Genomic DNA, 16,892 nt, shown 5'->3' on the forward strand with positions numbered 1-16,892 from the left:
TCGACTTCACAGCACAGGGATGGAAATTGACGCTGTGGGAGCAGATAGGATCAATTTACGCGACTGAGTGTAACTTTGAGCACACAACGCACGGTTTAACGCCAAGATCTAAAGGAGAATGAGAAGGTCCTTTGGGAAAAGCGCGGCGGAGGCTCCACAGAGCCACTACTGCCATGACCAGCTTCAGCACAGAATGGAAGCAGGAAGTAGTGGCGGGCGTCGCGTGGGAGTGACGTCATGGAGGAGCCGGCGGGGAAGGGCGGGGGAGGAGGAGGAGAAGGAGGAGGAGCGAACCGGGCTTGGGGGGCGGCTGTATAGTCTCCGGGCTCCTCGGGCCTTGAGGGGGGTCTGCGCGCGGCCGGCTGGCTCTGCCCCCCGCTCCGTCCGGTCCGGAGCGGGCCTCCCTCTGGCCAGCCCGATGTGACCGGGCCCAGCGGAGCCTGAGTAAGGAGCCGGTTCGTCGCGGAGCCGGAGGGCGGGAGGAACATGACATCGCGGAGGTGAGGAGCCCCGAGGGCCTAGCCCGGGCCTCGGCCCGGCCCCCGCCGCTTTCAGTCAGCTCCGCCCGGGAGGGGGCGGCCCGGCTGGGCTTCGGACTCCCGCCCGGGGTCGCGGGGCAGGCTCCGTTCCAGCTCCCTAAGCCCTCCCGGGCCCCGGGGCCCGGCCCTAGCGCGCCCCCAACCCCTCGGGTCCTCATTCATTTCCTGCCTCCGCGGAGTTCCGGCTCCCGCAGCCCTGGGGATGCCCGTCAGGATGGGGTCAGGTAGAGCCGCCCGGGGAACCGCGGACGCTAGCGGCCCGGCTCGGCGCACCGCATTCCTGACCCATTGCCTCATGAGAATTGCCTCATGGTGATTCCGAAATAACCCCGCTCACTTAGGGGAGGCTCCTCGGCCCGGGACGCGGGAGGGGAGAGGAGAGAGTTGCGCGAGGCCAGGCCAATAGTCTAGCCTCTTTGGGTCACTCTGCGTCTTGCGCGCATTTGGGGGCTTTACTCAGGGTCCTTGACCACTTTGTATGCCTCTCTGCCTCTTCTTCCTCCCCACCCCCCCCCACCCCTCACGTGCCAGAAATGGAAAAACTGACTGTATCTGCAGCTATTAGAAGTATTTCCTTCCTCTGCGATCTTCGCTTTGGGAGGTGGGAGGGAAGGGATCGTATCTTTAGTTATTTTAATCCTTCACCGCAACCTTAAAAGTCAGGTAACATTAATCACCTCCGTTTTACGGATGTGGAAACTGAGGCTCAGAAGAAACATACTGGTAAATGACAGGGTTTGAACCTAAGAGTCAGAAGGAAGATGAGTGAGTTAATGAGATCCTTGGAAAGTTCAGAGTAACCATACTACTAATTGCTAACATTTATTTAGCTCTTACCGTATGCCAAACATATTTAATCCTTATTATAACCCTATCAGGTAGGTACTGTTATCCCGCTCTAAAGAGAGTAAATGAATTTCAGAAGTTAAGCAACTTGCCTAGTAGTAGTGCTAGTTCTAGTGTTAGTCGCTCAGTTGTGTCCGACTCTTGGCTAAGGTCACTCGATCAGTAAGTGGTGGAGACAGAACCCCACTGTTAATTACTAGTCTGCTATTACAACTGTTGCCAATCATTTGTAAGCCTTAATTTTGTTGTTAAATATTAGTATCATCAATTGTTTTCAAATAATGATCCTGCTATTGTATTGTCATTCTGTATAGGATTCACACTGTCTTAGACATTTGAAAAACTGTTTCAAGCTGTTGGGGTTATTGACTGAGAGACTTTTCAAAACATTAGGAATGTCTTCTCAGAAATACACCTGCACATTATTCATTGATGGGATGAAATGAGAGAAAGGAGAAAACTGAAAACTTAAGCAGTGAGTGATTTGGACAGGTCTTCTGGCAAGTGCTTACAGATCTGGGTAATATATAATTGCATTTCAGCAGAACAGTGTATAGCCTCAAATGTTCTAATTCTTTAGAGAGCATTTAAATAAAAACAGTTTTCTATTCTTTAATCTGTCAAATAGTCATTGAGCCTTTTGTTCCTTGTGTCTGCTTTTCCAGACAAGTAAGGATCTGCTTCTTTTAGGAGACAAAAAGTCTGGGGACTGGGGGTGGGGTAGGGGCTGGGTAGTAATAGACCCTACATTGTCCAACTTGTTAATTTAGGAGCCAGGAAGTGTGAGAAGAGCCAAAGCAGCAAGTGGTAAAGATGACAGTTTGAAATGAAGTAATTCCTCCTCTCCTCCTCCAGCCCTCCCATACTTGTTATGGAAGAAAAATATGTGCCCCCTAAAAAGTCAGATTATTGTAATGCACGACTTCCCAGGTGGCTCAGTGGTTAAGAATTCACCTGCCAATGCAGGAGACTCGGGTTGGATCCCTGGGTGGGGAAGAGTCCTTGGAGAAGGAAATGGCAACCCTCTCCAGTATTCTTGCCTGGGAAATCCTTTGGACAGAGGAGCCTGGCTGTCTGCAGTCCATGGGGTTGCAAAAGAGGCAGAGATGATTTAGCAACTAAACGATAACAACGACAACAATGCACACAATTGGGGATTATTTATTATTAGTTTTCAGATCATAGGTCTTTTATTATTTTTAAACCAGCTTTATTGAGGTATAAGTGACATGCCACAAATTGCATATATTTAAGCATACAATTTGATAAGTTTCCACACATGTATACACTCAAGAAACCAGCAACACAAATCAAGATAATGAATATACCCATCACCCCTGTGATGGCTCCTGGAACCCTTTATAATCCCTTCCTTGTTGCCAGGCAGACACTTTTCTGCTTTCTGTCACTATACCTTAGTTTGCATTTCCTAGGATTTTATACAAGTGGACTTTTGTGTGTGGCTTCTTATGCTCAGCAAAATTATATCGAGGTTCATCTATGTTGTTGTGTATGGCAAATAGTTCCTTTTTATTGATCAGTGATATTCTACTGTATGGCTTTACCACCATTCATTTTTCCATCCAGTTGTTGGTGGACTTTTGGGTTGTTTCAGAGTTTGGCTTCACAAATAAAACTGCTCTGAATGTCCGTGTTCATGTGTTTATATGGATGTATACTTTCATTCTTCTTTGATAAATCCTTATCAGTGGTATGGCTGGATCACATAGCAGATGTGTATATATATATTTAGGAGATATAATTTTAAAAAATTTTATTGGAGTATAGTTTATAATTTTTTTTTACTTTAAAAAGTTATTTATTTTTTAATTGAAGGATAATTGCTTTACAGAATTTTGTTGTTTTCTGTCAAACCTCAACGTGAATCAGCCATGGGTATACATATGTCCCCTCCCTCTTGAACCTCTTTCCCATCTCCCTCCCCATCCCACCCCTCTAGGTTGATACAGAGCCCCTGTTTGAGCAGATGTATATTTAATTTTTTCAGAAACTACCAAACTTTTTCAAAATGTTCCCACTGGCAGTGTATTAAGAATTCAGTTTCTCCACATCTTGGCCAACACTTGGTGTGGTCAGTTTTTAAATTTCAGTCATGTAAAGGTGTGTCATTGTAGTTTTTTCCTATATCAGTACTGTTAAATTTAATTTACTTATTTTAATAGAGGTATAATTGACATGTAACATTATATTAGTTTCAGCTGTACAGCATACTGATTTGATATTTATTTATTGTAATTTTAATTTGTATTTTCCCTGGTGACTAATAATGTTGATCATTTTTTCATGTGTTTGTTTGCCATCTGTATCTCTTCTTTGGTGGCACATCTATTGATTAAATATTTTCCCTTTTAAAATTTATGTGTAAAAAATAAAATTTACTTCTTTGTTTTCTTATTGAAATTTGAGAGCTTTTTTATTCTGGATACAAGTCTTTGATCGGAATTGCAAGCATTTTCTTTTAGTCTGTAGCTTGTCTTTTCATTTTATTAAACAGTGTCTTAAGCAGAGGGTTTTAATTTTGATGAAGTCGAATTTATCAGTTAAAAAAAGTGGATCATGCTTTTGGTGTTATTCTTAAGAAATCTTTGCTTAATCTAAGTCTCAAGTGTTTTCTCCAAGTTTTATAGTTTTAGGTTTGTGATCCACTTTGAGTTAACTTTTGTATGTGGTATGGGCTGTGGATGTATCTTCTCTTCTTTGCATATGAGTGTTCAGTTGTTCTAGCACCGCTTGCTGGAAAGACTGTCCATCTTTACTGAACTCACACCTTTTTTGAAGATCAGTTGTCCATTTGTACATGGGTCTATTTCTGGACTCTCTTCTGTTCTACTGATCTATTTGTCTTTATGTCAGTACTGCACGATCTTGATCATTGTAGCTTTATAACAAGTCTTGAAATCGGATAGTGTCTTCAGTCTTCAAACTGCTCTTTTTCAAATGACATTTAACCTCAAAATTAATACATTCACCAAGTAGTTACTGAACCAGGCAGGATGAGGCAATAAAGTAGGCAAAGATTGCTGTTCTCATGACTGAGAGAGAACGTGAACAAACCCATGAATAAATAAGACTATTTCAGGTAGTAATAACTTCTGGGAGGCCGAAAAAAGCAAATGTGGAGAATGTGGTTAGTTTTGATAATGGGTTTAGGAAAAGTCTCTGAGGAGGTGATCATAGGAGCTGACTCCTCAGTGACTAATATTCTGAATTTTGTGTAGCTTAATTATCAAACTAATCTTTTTTGGTTCATGGGTTTAGAGTCTTTATGTGTTCAGTAATTAAAATGTCATATTCAGTATGCTGATGCCTCTCAGCATCACAGGTAGGGAAAGGATGTGCAATTAAATGACAAGCCCCACCCCCACACACCCCTCTGCCATGGGCTTCCCTGGTGGCTAGGCAGTAAAGTATCCACCTGCCAATGTAGGAGATTGGATCCCTGGGTTGGGAAGATCCCCTGGAGAAGGAAATGGTAACCCACTGCAGTATGCTTGCCTGGGAAATCCTATGGACAGAGGTGCCTGGCAGTCAGTGGGGTCGCAAAGAGTCAGACATGGCTTAGCCACTAAACAACCACCACCCCAGGTAATAGAGTGATGGCAGTTCTGTGTTTAGATTTTGAGATTGCTTGGCTGCTCTACTCTGCCTCGCCCGGCTGACCAAACAGGTTATATCTTTCAGCATCTGGTACATCTTTGGCATTTGCTTTTTTTCCTCTGGGAGAGACTGTCTGATGACGTGTACTGAGAGGGGCAGAAAATTTAGCTTGTTCTCTAACTCAAGGCTTTTGGTTTATCTGTTGCAGGTCAAGTACATTTTGTCCCAGGCTCTCCCTGGTGGCCATGTTTGTTTATCTCCTGTGGGAGTCAATAAACTTGCCTTACTGAAAAATAACAGCTCTGTGTCTTTCCAGTTGAAACTTGTTGTCTTTGCTAACGTCCTATCCAGAACTCGGGTTTTTGTCCAGAGCTGCTCAAATGCAAGGCCCACTGCTAAGATTACTTACTCCTCTTGCACGTGGTCAATGTGGTGACTGTTAGAGAGTCACACGAGATCTGGAAAAGCAGAGCCAACCCTTGTTTGTAATTGTTACTAGTGGGCCTTGGTGTACTTTGTTAGGCAGCAGCAGAACAATAGAAGACACTGTGCTTATTCCTTTTTCCCTTTGGGAAACACAGATAGCACTTGCCTTCCGATGCTGCCCTTTTTAAGGAAGGGGAAGACAAATACTGATGTTTGGTAGGTTCTGTGGCAGTTGTGGACTGCACCCAAGGGTTTGAGAACCGCCCCCGCCCCCCCGAAGTGGATTCAAGCTCCCTAAAATTGCAGCCCAGTTCACTACTGAGTTTTGGAGGGTGATGTGCATTCAGCAAACTCTTAGCAGTGCTGAAATATGAAAGACACAGTTCGTGTTTTCAAGTAGCATTGACTTTAGAGGGAGACAGACTTGTGGGCCAGCATCGAACGAGTTTGATGAAAGTAGTATCAAACTGAAACTGAACTTTGTCAGTACAGAGCGTACTGTTTAGAGCACACACATACTTGTGCGCTGATGTGCACTTCACACACACTGTGTGTGTCTGTTATATACACATACCTATACCCACATGCAATATGTTTATTTTAAAAACAGTAGACTATAGATCCAAGCCTTTGTCACTCCACTGACCCACTCTAATGGAACCTTGACTTATTCATTCACGAATGTGGGATTTAACTTGGTTATCAGGGGATTACTACGTATGGGGGGCACTGTACTAGGCGTTGAGTGTCCAGGTTTTAAGGAAACAGTGAGTGTGAAAGTGCTGAGGTGCGGAGTTCTCAGAGTGCTTGAAGGACAGACAGGAGCACGTGGTGGAGCTGACACTGGGGCTGTAGGTGGGGACGAGACCACGCAGGGATTATTAAGGTCCTCAGCATCACGTGGACCACAGAGAAGAGTTTGGATTGTATTTTAAGAGCAGCTCAAACCCATAGAAGGATGTAATCGGGGAGTGGCATGAGATGATCTATTTAAAAATATCCCTCTAGCTGCTCTGAAGGGAGGGTTGTTAAGAGGTTCGAGTGGACCCTGGGAGAGCAGACAAACAAGAGAGAGACTTCAAACAGGATAGAAGCCATTTGTGGAAAGATTTTTGCAGGCAGTTTCCAATGCCTTGTCATCAGAGCAGAGATACTGACCAATGAAACTCCGTGAAAAGATAATGATCAATTAAGCCATAGCTCTATACTACCATTAAAAAACTGCCTTCACTTTTTTTCTAGCCTCTGTTACCTAGAATCCTTTTCCCTATCAACTACCCCTCCCTCATGACTCATCCTTTTCCCCATTGAAAATTAGCATTTAATTGGAAAAGAGGAATATTCTTGTAATCTGCAGAAAGTACCACTTTAAACTTTCTCCCCAAGGACAAAGATAATCATTTTTGTAGCGCAGCGGGTAAGAAAGCCATACCCAGTATCACTTTATATTTAGGCAAGAAACTGAAATTAGACTTTGGATCCCTAGTTTAAACTCCCTTCTTAGCATAGCAGCCTTGAGAATAAGTTCCTGAAATTAACAGCCTGCTCGACTGTTTCCCCACATCACTGGGGGGAAGGGGACGCATGGATAAAATAATCAGCATCATTGTATTTTCTTTTTGGTTCATCAGCATTTTCTTTTTTAAACTCACTTGACATAAAGAAGAGCCTGGTCTCAGTGAGCTAGGGCTTTGTAGAATCTGTGCTCAGTAATGAGAGATTTACATTTTTGGTATGATTTCCCGGCAAGTAGTTTGGGTTAGTAAACTCTCTTGGAGGTGGGGGATTCTGTCTTTCCTTTCTTCAGGCCCACTCAGCACAGGACTGATTTGTTTCACACATTGGTTGGAGGCTCTTTTTTCCACAAGCATTGGGGTTGTGAGAGTGTGCATGTGTTTTCAGCTCTTTCTGCGAGATGGGTGGCACCCACCTGGGCCGTGTTGTGACCTGAGAGTCTTAATAAGTAATAGTGCTGCAGACTCAGAGAACAGACTTAACAGGGGGGGCTGGGGAAGGGGTAGTGAGGGTGTTCGAGATTGTCATGTACACACCGTTATATTTAAAGTGAGTAACCAACAAGGACCTACTGCACAGCACAGGGGACCCTGCACAGTGTTATGTGGCAGCCTAGACGGGAGGGGAGTTCGGGGCAGAATGGATGCATGTATATGTATTTAGTGCCTTTGCTGTCCACCTGAAACTATCACAACATTGTTAATTGGCTGTACCCAATATAAAAGTAAAAAAAAAGTTTTTTTAAAAAATAGGCAGTGCCAGAGGATGACCGATTAGAAGGGGTTGTCAAGCACCTGGAGGTTTGTGAGAGTTACAGTGTACAAGAGGAGAACGCTCATATTCCCTGGTGGCCCAGTGGTTAAGACTCTGTACTTGCACTGCAGGGGGCACCGGTTTGATCCCTGGTCAGGGAACTAAGATCCAGCATGCCTTGTGGCAGGGCACTGAAAAAAAAAAATACATAAGAGAACTCTCTTCCCCTCTTCTGCATGTGATTTTTTTCCCTGTGCCCTTCCTTTCTGGCTTTTCTCCTCCCTGATTTTTCTTCATTCCCCAAAATTAACTCAGGCATCCGTCCTTCACCAAGTGCCTATGGTAGACGTTAGGCAGACTGACATTTATCTGTTTCTTCTCATCTTTTATGGACCTACCTTGTTGATAAACCCAAATGCCCTTTTCCCCTCCTTTGAGGTAACATAGATACATTTACATGATTTGGGGAGACTAACCTCTGCTGTTTGAATTCACATGAAGCAGAAGATGGGGGCAGGATTTAGAGATGTGTGGCCTCAGTACCTACTATTACAAGTGTTTCTGTCATCCTTGAGGCCGGCTCTATAATCTAATATTAAACCTGTTAACTTCACAACCCTTTGGCTTCCCTTGTGGCTCAGTGGTAAAGAACCCGCCTACCAGCGCAAGAGATGTAAGGGACATAGGTTCAGTCCCTGGGTTGGGAAGATGCCCTGGAGAAAGACATGGCAACCCACTCCAGTATTGCCTGGAGAATCCCCATGGACAGAGGAGCCTGGTGGGCTAGTCCATAGGGTCGCACAGAGTCAGACACGACTGAAGCGACTTAGCACACGCATATCCTTTACCCTCCCTCACTAAGATCTCAGGGATTGAATGAACTCTTAACTGCTCTGTGTTAGAGGTGAGCATTTTGCGAATCACAAAACTACTAGTCGTTGAACTACAAATATTAAACATGCAATTGGGAAAAAGTTTCTGGTAAATATAAAGAACTTTTTGAAAAGCATAGCTCAGGAAAGAGAGTTTACAATATATCAAAACTCAAGTGGGTGGATTATGTTGTAGAACTTTCAATTTCTAATTATACACCGTTCGAAATAACGTGGGGACAGCCCCTGAGCCCTGAAGTTCAGTTTTTGCAAAGACAGTGTAACATAAATGATTCATATGTCAAAATGGGCCATGTGAAACTAACATAATTATGCAAGAGAAGAATCTATCTGCATATCTTCCACCAATAATAATAATGATAACAACAGCGATAACCAATGTTTGTTAAGCTCTTACTCTGTCTAGCCTTTGTGCTAAATGCTGGTTACTGAGTTTCCCCCATAAACATTACTCTCCTCTGTTCCCTCTTAATAACATGATAGGCATAATTAGAACCTGGCAATGAAGCAGTGATAGTTTGTTTAATATAAGGGTAAAGAGACCACGTGCTTTTTCCCCTGTGCCAGTCTGCCTGATGGGTGTTCGTGGTGGTTACCTAGCCCACCTTCAGCAGTCACTTTTTTTTTTTTTAGCAGTCACTTTTATAATGTCTCTAAGCCTTAGCAGGATACTCTACGTAAATGTTGTGTTTTTAAAATACACAAAGGTGGGAACACATGGTTATGAATGAAGACCATCTAGACTCAGAGTCCTGCTCTAGAAATTTTTAGAAATAAATAACAGTGTAAAGGCTAAAAATTTGATTTTTGGAGTCTGCATTGTATGCTGGCCCCATGGAAAACAGTCAGTAAATGTGGCCACAGTTTTAAAAAAATAATGTATTTATTATTTATTTTTATTTTTGGCTGCTGGGTCTTTGTTGCTGCGTGTGGGCTTTCTCTAGTGGCGGAGAGGGGGGCCACTCTCCTGATGCGGTGCGCGGGCTTCTCATTGTGGTGGCTTCTCTTATTTCAGAGCACGGGCCCTAGGATGCATGGGCTTGGTTGCCTCCATGGCATGTGGGACCTTCCTGGATCAGAGATCGAACCCATGTCCCCTACATTGCAAGGTGGATTCTTAACCACTGGACCACCAGGGAAGCCCTGTGGTCGCAGTTTTAACTAGCCATAATAAATAATAGCCAGTAAATTATTTTTTTCCTTGCTGTCAGAGCAAGTTCATAATTGAGGAGAAAAAAATGTATGTAATAATATGAGTATGGAGAAGTCTTTTCTGTTTTATAATTTGCAACTTTTTATTTAAATCTGAAATATTTGTAGGGGAGAGAGACTCAAAAGGGAGGGGAGATATATATATATGTATATATAAAATTATGGCTTCCCTGGCGACTCAGACAATATAGAATCCACCTGCAATGAAGGAGACCCAGGTTCGATCCCTGGGTCAGGAATATTCCCTGGAGAAGGAAATGGCAACCCACTCCAGTATTCTTGCCTCGGAAATCTCATGGACAGAGGAGCCTGGTGGGCTACAGTCCATGAGGTGTGAAGAGTTGGACATGACTGAGTGACTAACGCTTTTCATGACTTGATTTGTGTTATTGTACCTCAGAATAAAAGCACAATATTATAAAGCAATTTTCCACCAATTAAAAAATATTATTAGTGGGAAAAATATAATTATGCCTTCTCTGTCTTCATACTCTTTTCCTGATGTAAATTCTCATCTCTGTCTTATTTACTTTCTTCTTCCAGTCACCCCATCTTTTTAGTACCTATTGTGAAGGGCCCTGTTAAAATCTGTGCCTTTATTGTAAATATTTTATTCTGACCTAAAACAAAATTCCTAGTTCCTAAGGTGAAAGTCCTTAGAGTTTTTTCTGTGCTAAGCATTTTATGTGTTATTAATTGACTTCAAGCTCACAACAACTTGCTGTGAGTCAAGTTTTCTAAACATAGCAAGAAACCCAGAAACCATAAAGGAACAAGCTGATAAATTTAATCATGCCAAGATGAATTTCTTTGGGGGCAAAAAAATTAACCACAAGTGAGTAAAAAAGGAAAAATGCTAAGACAAATGTTGTCACACATATAATAAAGGATCATTTTTCTGGTTCTATCAAGAGCCCCTTTAAATGAGTAAGAAAAAAAATCCAATAGAAAATGAACAATGGCAAGCTGACAACTCACAGAAAAGGGGGGAAAAAATGGTCTGAAAACTTGAAAAATCGCTCAGTCTCACACAGAAATGCAAAGTAGAATGGTACCATTTTCCATGACTCAGATGAAAAAGTTTGGTAATATATGTGGTATTGGCAAAACTGGGAGAAAACAGGGACTTTCACACTCATTTCATGGGAGTTGAAACTGTTACCTTCTTTTGAGTGCAGTTTGGCAGATTTATCAGAGTTAAAAAAACACTCTTGTCAAAACAGTTTTGTTTCTAAAATTTTAATTTACAACCATGCTTGTAAACTTGTATAGAGATAATTATAAAGGGTATGATATGCTGCATTATTTGTATTAACAAAAATCTAGGAATAATATAAATGTCCTTTAATAGGGATTAAATTATGAATAGTACATTCTTATAATGGAATAATGTATAGCCATTAAAAAGAATAGAAAGATCATATAGAAAGATCTTTGTGTTGGAGTAAGTGAAAAATCGGGGTGTAGATCAGGCTTCCATTTGTGTGTGTGTTCCACATAGCCTGGCATGGAGTATGCACCGGTGCACATGTAGGTAAGTATGTGTGTGTGGCGTGCTGCAATTCATGGGGTCGCAAAGAGTCGGACACGACAGAGCGACTGATCTGATCTGATGTGTGTGTGTGTGTGTGTGTGTATATGCATGAGACGTTTCTCAGTGTTATAGGAAACTTGCTAACTGTAGTTACTTTTGACGAATACAGCTGGGAGTCTATGGAACCTTGGGCTTTTTCTCTGAAATTTCATGCCTATCGTGCTGTTTTAATAGATAAATTTTAAAAGGTTTTAGAAAGTTTTAAGTGTGTGTGCTCAGCAGGATCCTAGAGGGCATCGACTATACAAAACTAGAGCCGCCTAAAGTAGCTGGCTGAGATAAGGAAAGATGAAACAGGAATGAAAAACAGGATAACCAAATAAAAAGATCTTGCTAGAAGCAGTAAACAGTGCTTTTGAGGGAGCCCTCCCCATGGTGAGGTTGGGGGCAAACCTGAGAAATTCTTCTAAGAACCTGTTTTTGAAAAACAAAGAGGAGATAACAGAGGTGACAGTAAGGGATCAGATCTCCCATAGGTGGTGGGGGCCAGGCTGGGTGACCAGTGTACCTGAAGCAACCGCTGAGCTTGAAGTATGCGTCAGTTCACTTCAAGTAACCTGAGAATTGTAGGCTTAAGGATTTTTTAAACACTGATATAACCATCGTTATAATTTAAAAATAATTAGAATCTTTGAATCAGGAACAAGGTATCTGCTGTCCATATCACTGAAGTAGCTGTCTTTTTCTGGGATAGATATCAGTGTTATATTTGCTTCATGAAAGGAAGTGGTGCATTTTCTTTTCCTTTTGCTTCTCTGGAATAATTTATAGAGCATGGAATGGTATGGTCTTTGAAAGTTTGATAGAATTCCATTTTGAAACCAAACAAATAAAAAGCTTGGTGCTTTTCTGTGGGGTAATTTTAAAATTGCTCTGTTTTTATATAGAAATTGGTTTGCCTGCATTTTCTCTTGAATGGACCAGTTTGGGCAGTCTGTATTTCCTTAGAAAATTATTCACTTCATCTGGATTTTCTAATTTATTGGTACACCAGTTTGCAAAGTAGTTTCTTAAAAAATTCTTCTTCTTCTGTTTGAGTGGTTATGGTTATTTCCCCCTTGTCATTTCTTATTTTATGTATTTGTGATTTTTTTTTCTTATTTGTGTATTCCTGATTGAGTTAACTAGTGGTTTATCTATTTTGCTAATTTTAAGAAGCAGGATTTTTATTAATTACATCTGCTACCTTTTTTTCTTTGATTTTTGCTTTTATCTTTATAAAATATGTTTCCTTCCTTGTGGTATACTTTGGCTTTTGTTTGGCAGGGGTGGGACTTTATTTATTTATTTATTTTTTTATTATTGTTAGTGTTTGTGTAGTGAATTTTCCACTGATCACTCTATTAGCTGTATGCTATAAATATTGATACATAGTGTTTTTGTGGCCATTATTTTTTAAAAATTGTGTAATTTGAGCTTATATTTCCCCCTTTACCTAACAGTTGTTTAATGGAAGGTTTTAAAATTTCCAGGTACCAGGGCCTTTCAGTTTTTTGCTTTTGTTAGTAGAATTCGGTTTTATTGCCTTATGATAGTGTATTTGGTAATACTTTTTTCTCTTACACTATATATATTAGTGAAGTATAGTTGACTTACAGTGCTTTAGGTGCACAGCAAGGTGATTCATTTATGTATATATACATATATATTCTATACAGTCAGCAAAAACAAGACCAGGAGCTGACTGTGGCTCAGGTCATGAACTCCTTATTGCCAAATTCAGACTTAAATTGAAGAAAACCACTAGACCATTTGGGCATGACCTAAATCAAATCCCTTATGATTATACAGTGGAAGTGAGAAATAGATTTAAGGGCCTAGATCTGATAGAGTGCCTGATGAGCTATGGAATGAGGTTTGTGACACTGTACAGGAGACAGGGATCAAGACCATCACCATGGGAAAGAAATGCAAAAAAGCAAAATGGCTGTCTAGGGAGGCCTTACAAATAGCTGTGAAAAGAAGAGAAGCGAAAAGCAAAGGAGAAAAGCAAAGATATAAACATCTGAATGCAGAGTTCCAAAGAATAGCAAGGAGAGATAAGAAAGCCTTCTTCAGAGATCAATGCAAAGAAATAGAGGAAAACAACAGAATGGGAAAGACTAGAGATCTCTTCAAGAAAATCAGAGATACCAAAGGAACATTTCATGCAAAGATAGGCTCGATAAAGGACAGAAATGGTATGGACCTAACAGAAGCAGAAGATATTAATAAGAGGTGGCAAGAATACACAGAAGAACTGTACAAAAAAGATCTTCACGACCCAGAGAATCACGATGGTGTGATCACTCACCTAGAGCCAGACATCCTGGAATGTGAAGTCAAGTGGGCCTTAGAAAGCGTCAGTACGAACAAAGCTAGTGGAGGTGATAGAATTCCAGTTGAGCTATTCCAAATCCTGAAAGATGATGCTGTGAAAGTGCTGCACTCAATATGCCAGCAAATTTGGAAAACTCAGCAGTGGCCACAGGACTGGAAAAGGTCCGTCTTCATTCCAATCCCAAAGAAAGGCAATGCCAAAGAATGCTCAAACTACCGCACAATTGCACTCATCTCACACGCTAGTAAAGTAATGCTTAAAATTCTCCAAGCCAGGCTTCAGCAATATGTGAACTGTGAACTTCCAGATGTTCAAGCTGGTTTTAGAAGAGGCAAAGGAACCAGAGATTAAACTGCCAATGTCTACTGGATCGTCGAAAAAGCAAGAGAGTTCCAGAAAAACATCTATTTCTGCTTTATTGACTATGCCAAAGCCTTTGACTGTGTGGATCACAATAAACTGTGGAAAATTCTGAAAGAGATGGGAATACCAGACCACCTGACCTGCCTCTTGAGAAATTTGTATGCAGGTCAGGAAGCAACAGTTAGAACTGGACATGGAACAACAGACTGGTTCCAAATAGGAAAAGGAGTAGTCAAGGCTGCATATTATCACTCTGCTTATATAACTTATATGCAGAGTACATCATGAGAAACGCTGGGCTGGAAGAAACACAAGCTGGAACCAAGATTGCCGGGAGAAACATCAATAACCTCAGATATGCAGATGACACCACCCTTATGGCAGAAAGTGAAGAGGAACTAAAAAGCCTCTTGATGAAGGTGAAAGTGGAGAGTGAAAAAGTTGGCTTAAAGCTCAACATGCGGAAAACGAAGATCATGGTATCCGGTCCCATCACTTCATGGGAAATAGATGGGGAAACAGTGGAAATGACTCTTTGCGACCCCGTGGACTATAGCCCGCTAGGCTCCTCTGTCCATGGGATTCTCCAGGCAAGAATGGGCTCCAAAATCACTGCAGATGGTGACTGCAGCCATGAAATTAAAAGACGCTTACTCTTTGGAAGGAAAGTTATGACCAAGCTAGATAGCATATTCAAAGCAGAGACATTACTTTGCCAACAAAGGTTTGTCTAGTCAAGGCTATTGTTTTTCTTGTGGTCATGTATGGATGTGAAAGTTGGACTGTGAAGAAGGCTGAGCGCCGAAGAATTGATGCTTTTGAACTGTGGTGTTGGAGAAGACTCTTGAGAGTCCCTTGGACTGCAAGGAGATCCAATCAGTCCATTCTGAAGGAGATCAGCCCTGGGATTTCTTTGGACGGAATGATGCTGAAGCTGAAACTCCAGTACTTTGGCCATCTCATGCAAGGAGTTGCCTCATTGGAAAAGACTCTGATGCTGGGAGGGATTGGGCGCAAGAGGAGAAGGGGACGACAGAGGATGAGATGGCTGGATGGCATCACTGACTCGATGGACATGAGTCTGAGTGAACTCCGGGAGTTGGTGATGGACAGGGAGGCCTGGCATGCTGCGATTCATGGGGTCACAAAGAGTTGGATACAACTGAGCGACTGATCTGATGTGATCTGAGATATGTATTATTTTTCAGATTCTTTTCCATTATAGGTTTTTATAAGATATTGACTATAGTTCCCTGTGCTATACAGTTAACTTTTGTTGTGTGTTGCATATTTATTTTTTTATTAGACATCTAGCATTCTATTCATACTACATCAAACAAGTAGTATCAAAATGTCATAAATTTTTTAGCTAGGCAAAAATTTATAAGTTTTCTAAAATACATATATTATACATGTATATCAGTTCAGTTCAGTCGCTCAGTCATGTCCGACTCTTCACGACCCCATGAATCACAGCACGCCAGGCCTCCCTGTCCATCACCAACTCCCGGAGTTCACCCAGACCCACTTCCATCAAGTCAGTGATGCCATCCAGCCATCTCATCCTCTGTCGTCCACTTCTTCTCCTGCCCCCAATCCCTCCCAGCATCAGAGTCTTTTCCAATGAGGCAACTCTTCGCATGAGGTGGCCAAAGTACTGGAGTTTCAGCTTCAGCATCATTCCGTCCAAAGAAATCCCAGGGCTGATCTCCTTCAGAATGGACTGGTTGGATCTCCTTGCAGTCCAAGGGACTCTCAAGAGTCTTCTCCAACACCACAGTTCAAAAGCATCAATTCTTCGGCACTCAGCCTTCTTCACAGTCCAACTCTCACATCCATACATGACCACAGGAAAAACCATAGCCTTGACTAGATGGACCTTTGTCGCAAAGTAATGTCTCTGGTTTTGAATATGCTATCTAGGTTGGTCATAACTTTCCTTCCAAAGAGTAAGCGTCTTTTAATTTCATGGCTGCAGTCACCATCTGCAGTGATTTTGGAGCCCACCAAAATAAAGTCTGACACCGTTTCCCCATCTATTTCCCATGAAGTGATGGGACTAGATGCCATGATCTTCATTTTCTGAATGTTGAGCTTTAAGCCAGCTTTTTCACTCTCCACTTTCACTTTCATCAAGAGGCTTTTTAGTTCTTCTTCACTTTCTGCCATAAGGGTGGTGTCATCTGCATATCTGAGGTTATTGATATTTCTCCTGGCAATCTTGATTCCAGCTTGTGCTTCTTCCAGTCCAGCGTTTCTCATGATGTACTCTGCATATAAGTTAAATAAGCAGGGTGATAATATACAGCCTTGACGTACTCCTTTTCCTATTTGGAACCTATTTGGAAGAACAGTCTGTCCTTTTCCTATGTGGAACAACAGTCTGTTGTTCCATGTCCAGTTCTAACTGTTGCTTCCTGACCTGCATACAGATTTCTCAAGAGGCAGGTCAGGTGGTCTGGTATTCCCATCTCTTTCAGAATTTTCCACAGTTTATTGTGATCCACACAGTCAAAGGCTTTGTCATAGTCAATAAAGCAGAAATAGATGTTTTTCTGGAACTCTCTTGCTTTTTCCATGATCCAGCAGATGTTGGTAATTTGATCTCTGGTTCCTCTGCCTTTTCTAAAACCAGCTTGAACATCCAGAAGTTCACAGTTCACGTATTGCTGAAGCCTGGCTTGGAGAATTTTGAGCATTACTTTACTAGCATGTGAGATGAGTGCAGTTGTGTGGTAGTTTGAGCATTCTTTGGCATTGCCTTTCTTTGGGATTGGAATGAAGACGGACCTTTTCCAGTCCTGTGGCCACTG

The 16,892-nt window shown here is 41.9% G+C and overlaps 1 protein-coding gene across 3 annotated transcripts in view; it reads left to right on the forward strand.

Moving 5' to 3' along the window:
* Window positions 1-272: 272 nt before the first annotated feature.
* PTPN11 (protein tyrosine phosphatase, non-receptor type 11) overlaps window positions 273-16,892 on the forward strand; it is a 70,665-nt gene continuing 54,045 nt past the window's right edge. For 2 of the 3 annotated variants that reach the window (XM_027566627.1, XM_027566628.1), the window contains exon 1: window positions 282-500. In XM_027566627.1, the coding sequence (XP_027422428.1) occupies window positions 487-500 (14 nt within the window). In that variant the 5' untranslated portion in view covers window positions 282-486. Of the gene's footprint in view, window positions 501-16,892 lie in introns of all 3 variants that reach the window. The other variant, XM_027566629.1, reaches the window with a different exon arrangement.

Source organism: Bos indicus x Bos taurus, chromosome 17, assembly GCF_003369695.1.
Source record: "Bos indicus x Bos taurus breed Angus x Brahman F1 hybrid chromosome 17, Bos_hybrid_MaternalHap_v2.0, whole genome shotgun sequence".
Classification (NCBI taxonomy): domain Eukaryota; kingdom Metazoa; phylum Chordata; class Mammalia; order Artiodactyla; family Bovidae; genus Bos; species Bos indicus x Bos taurus.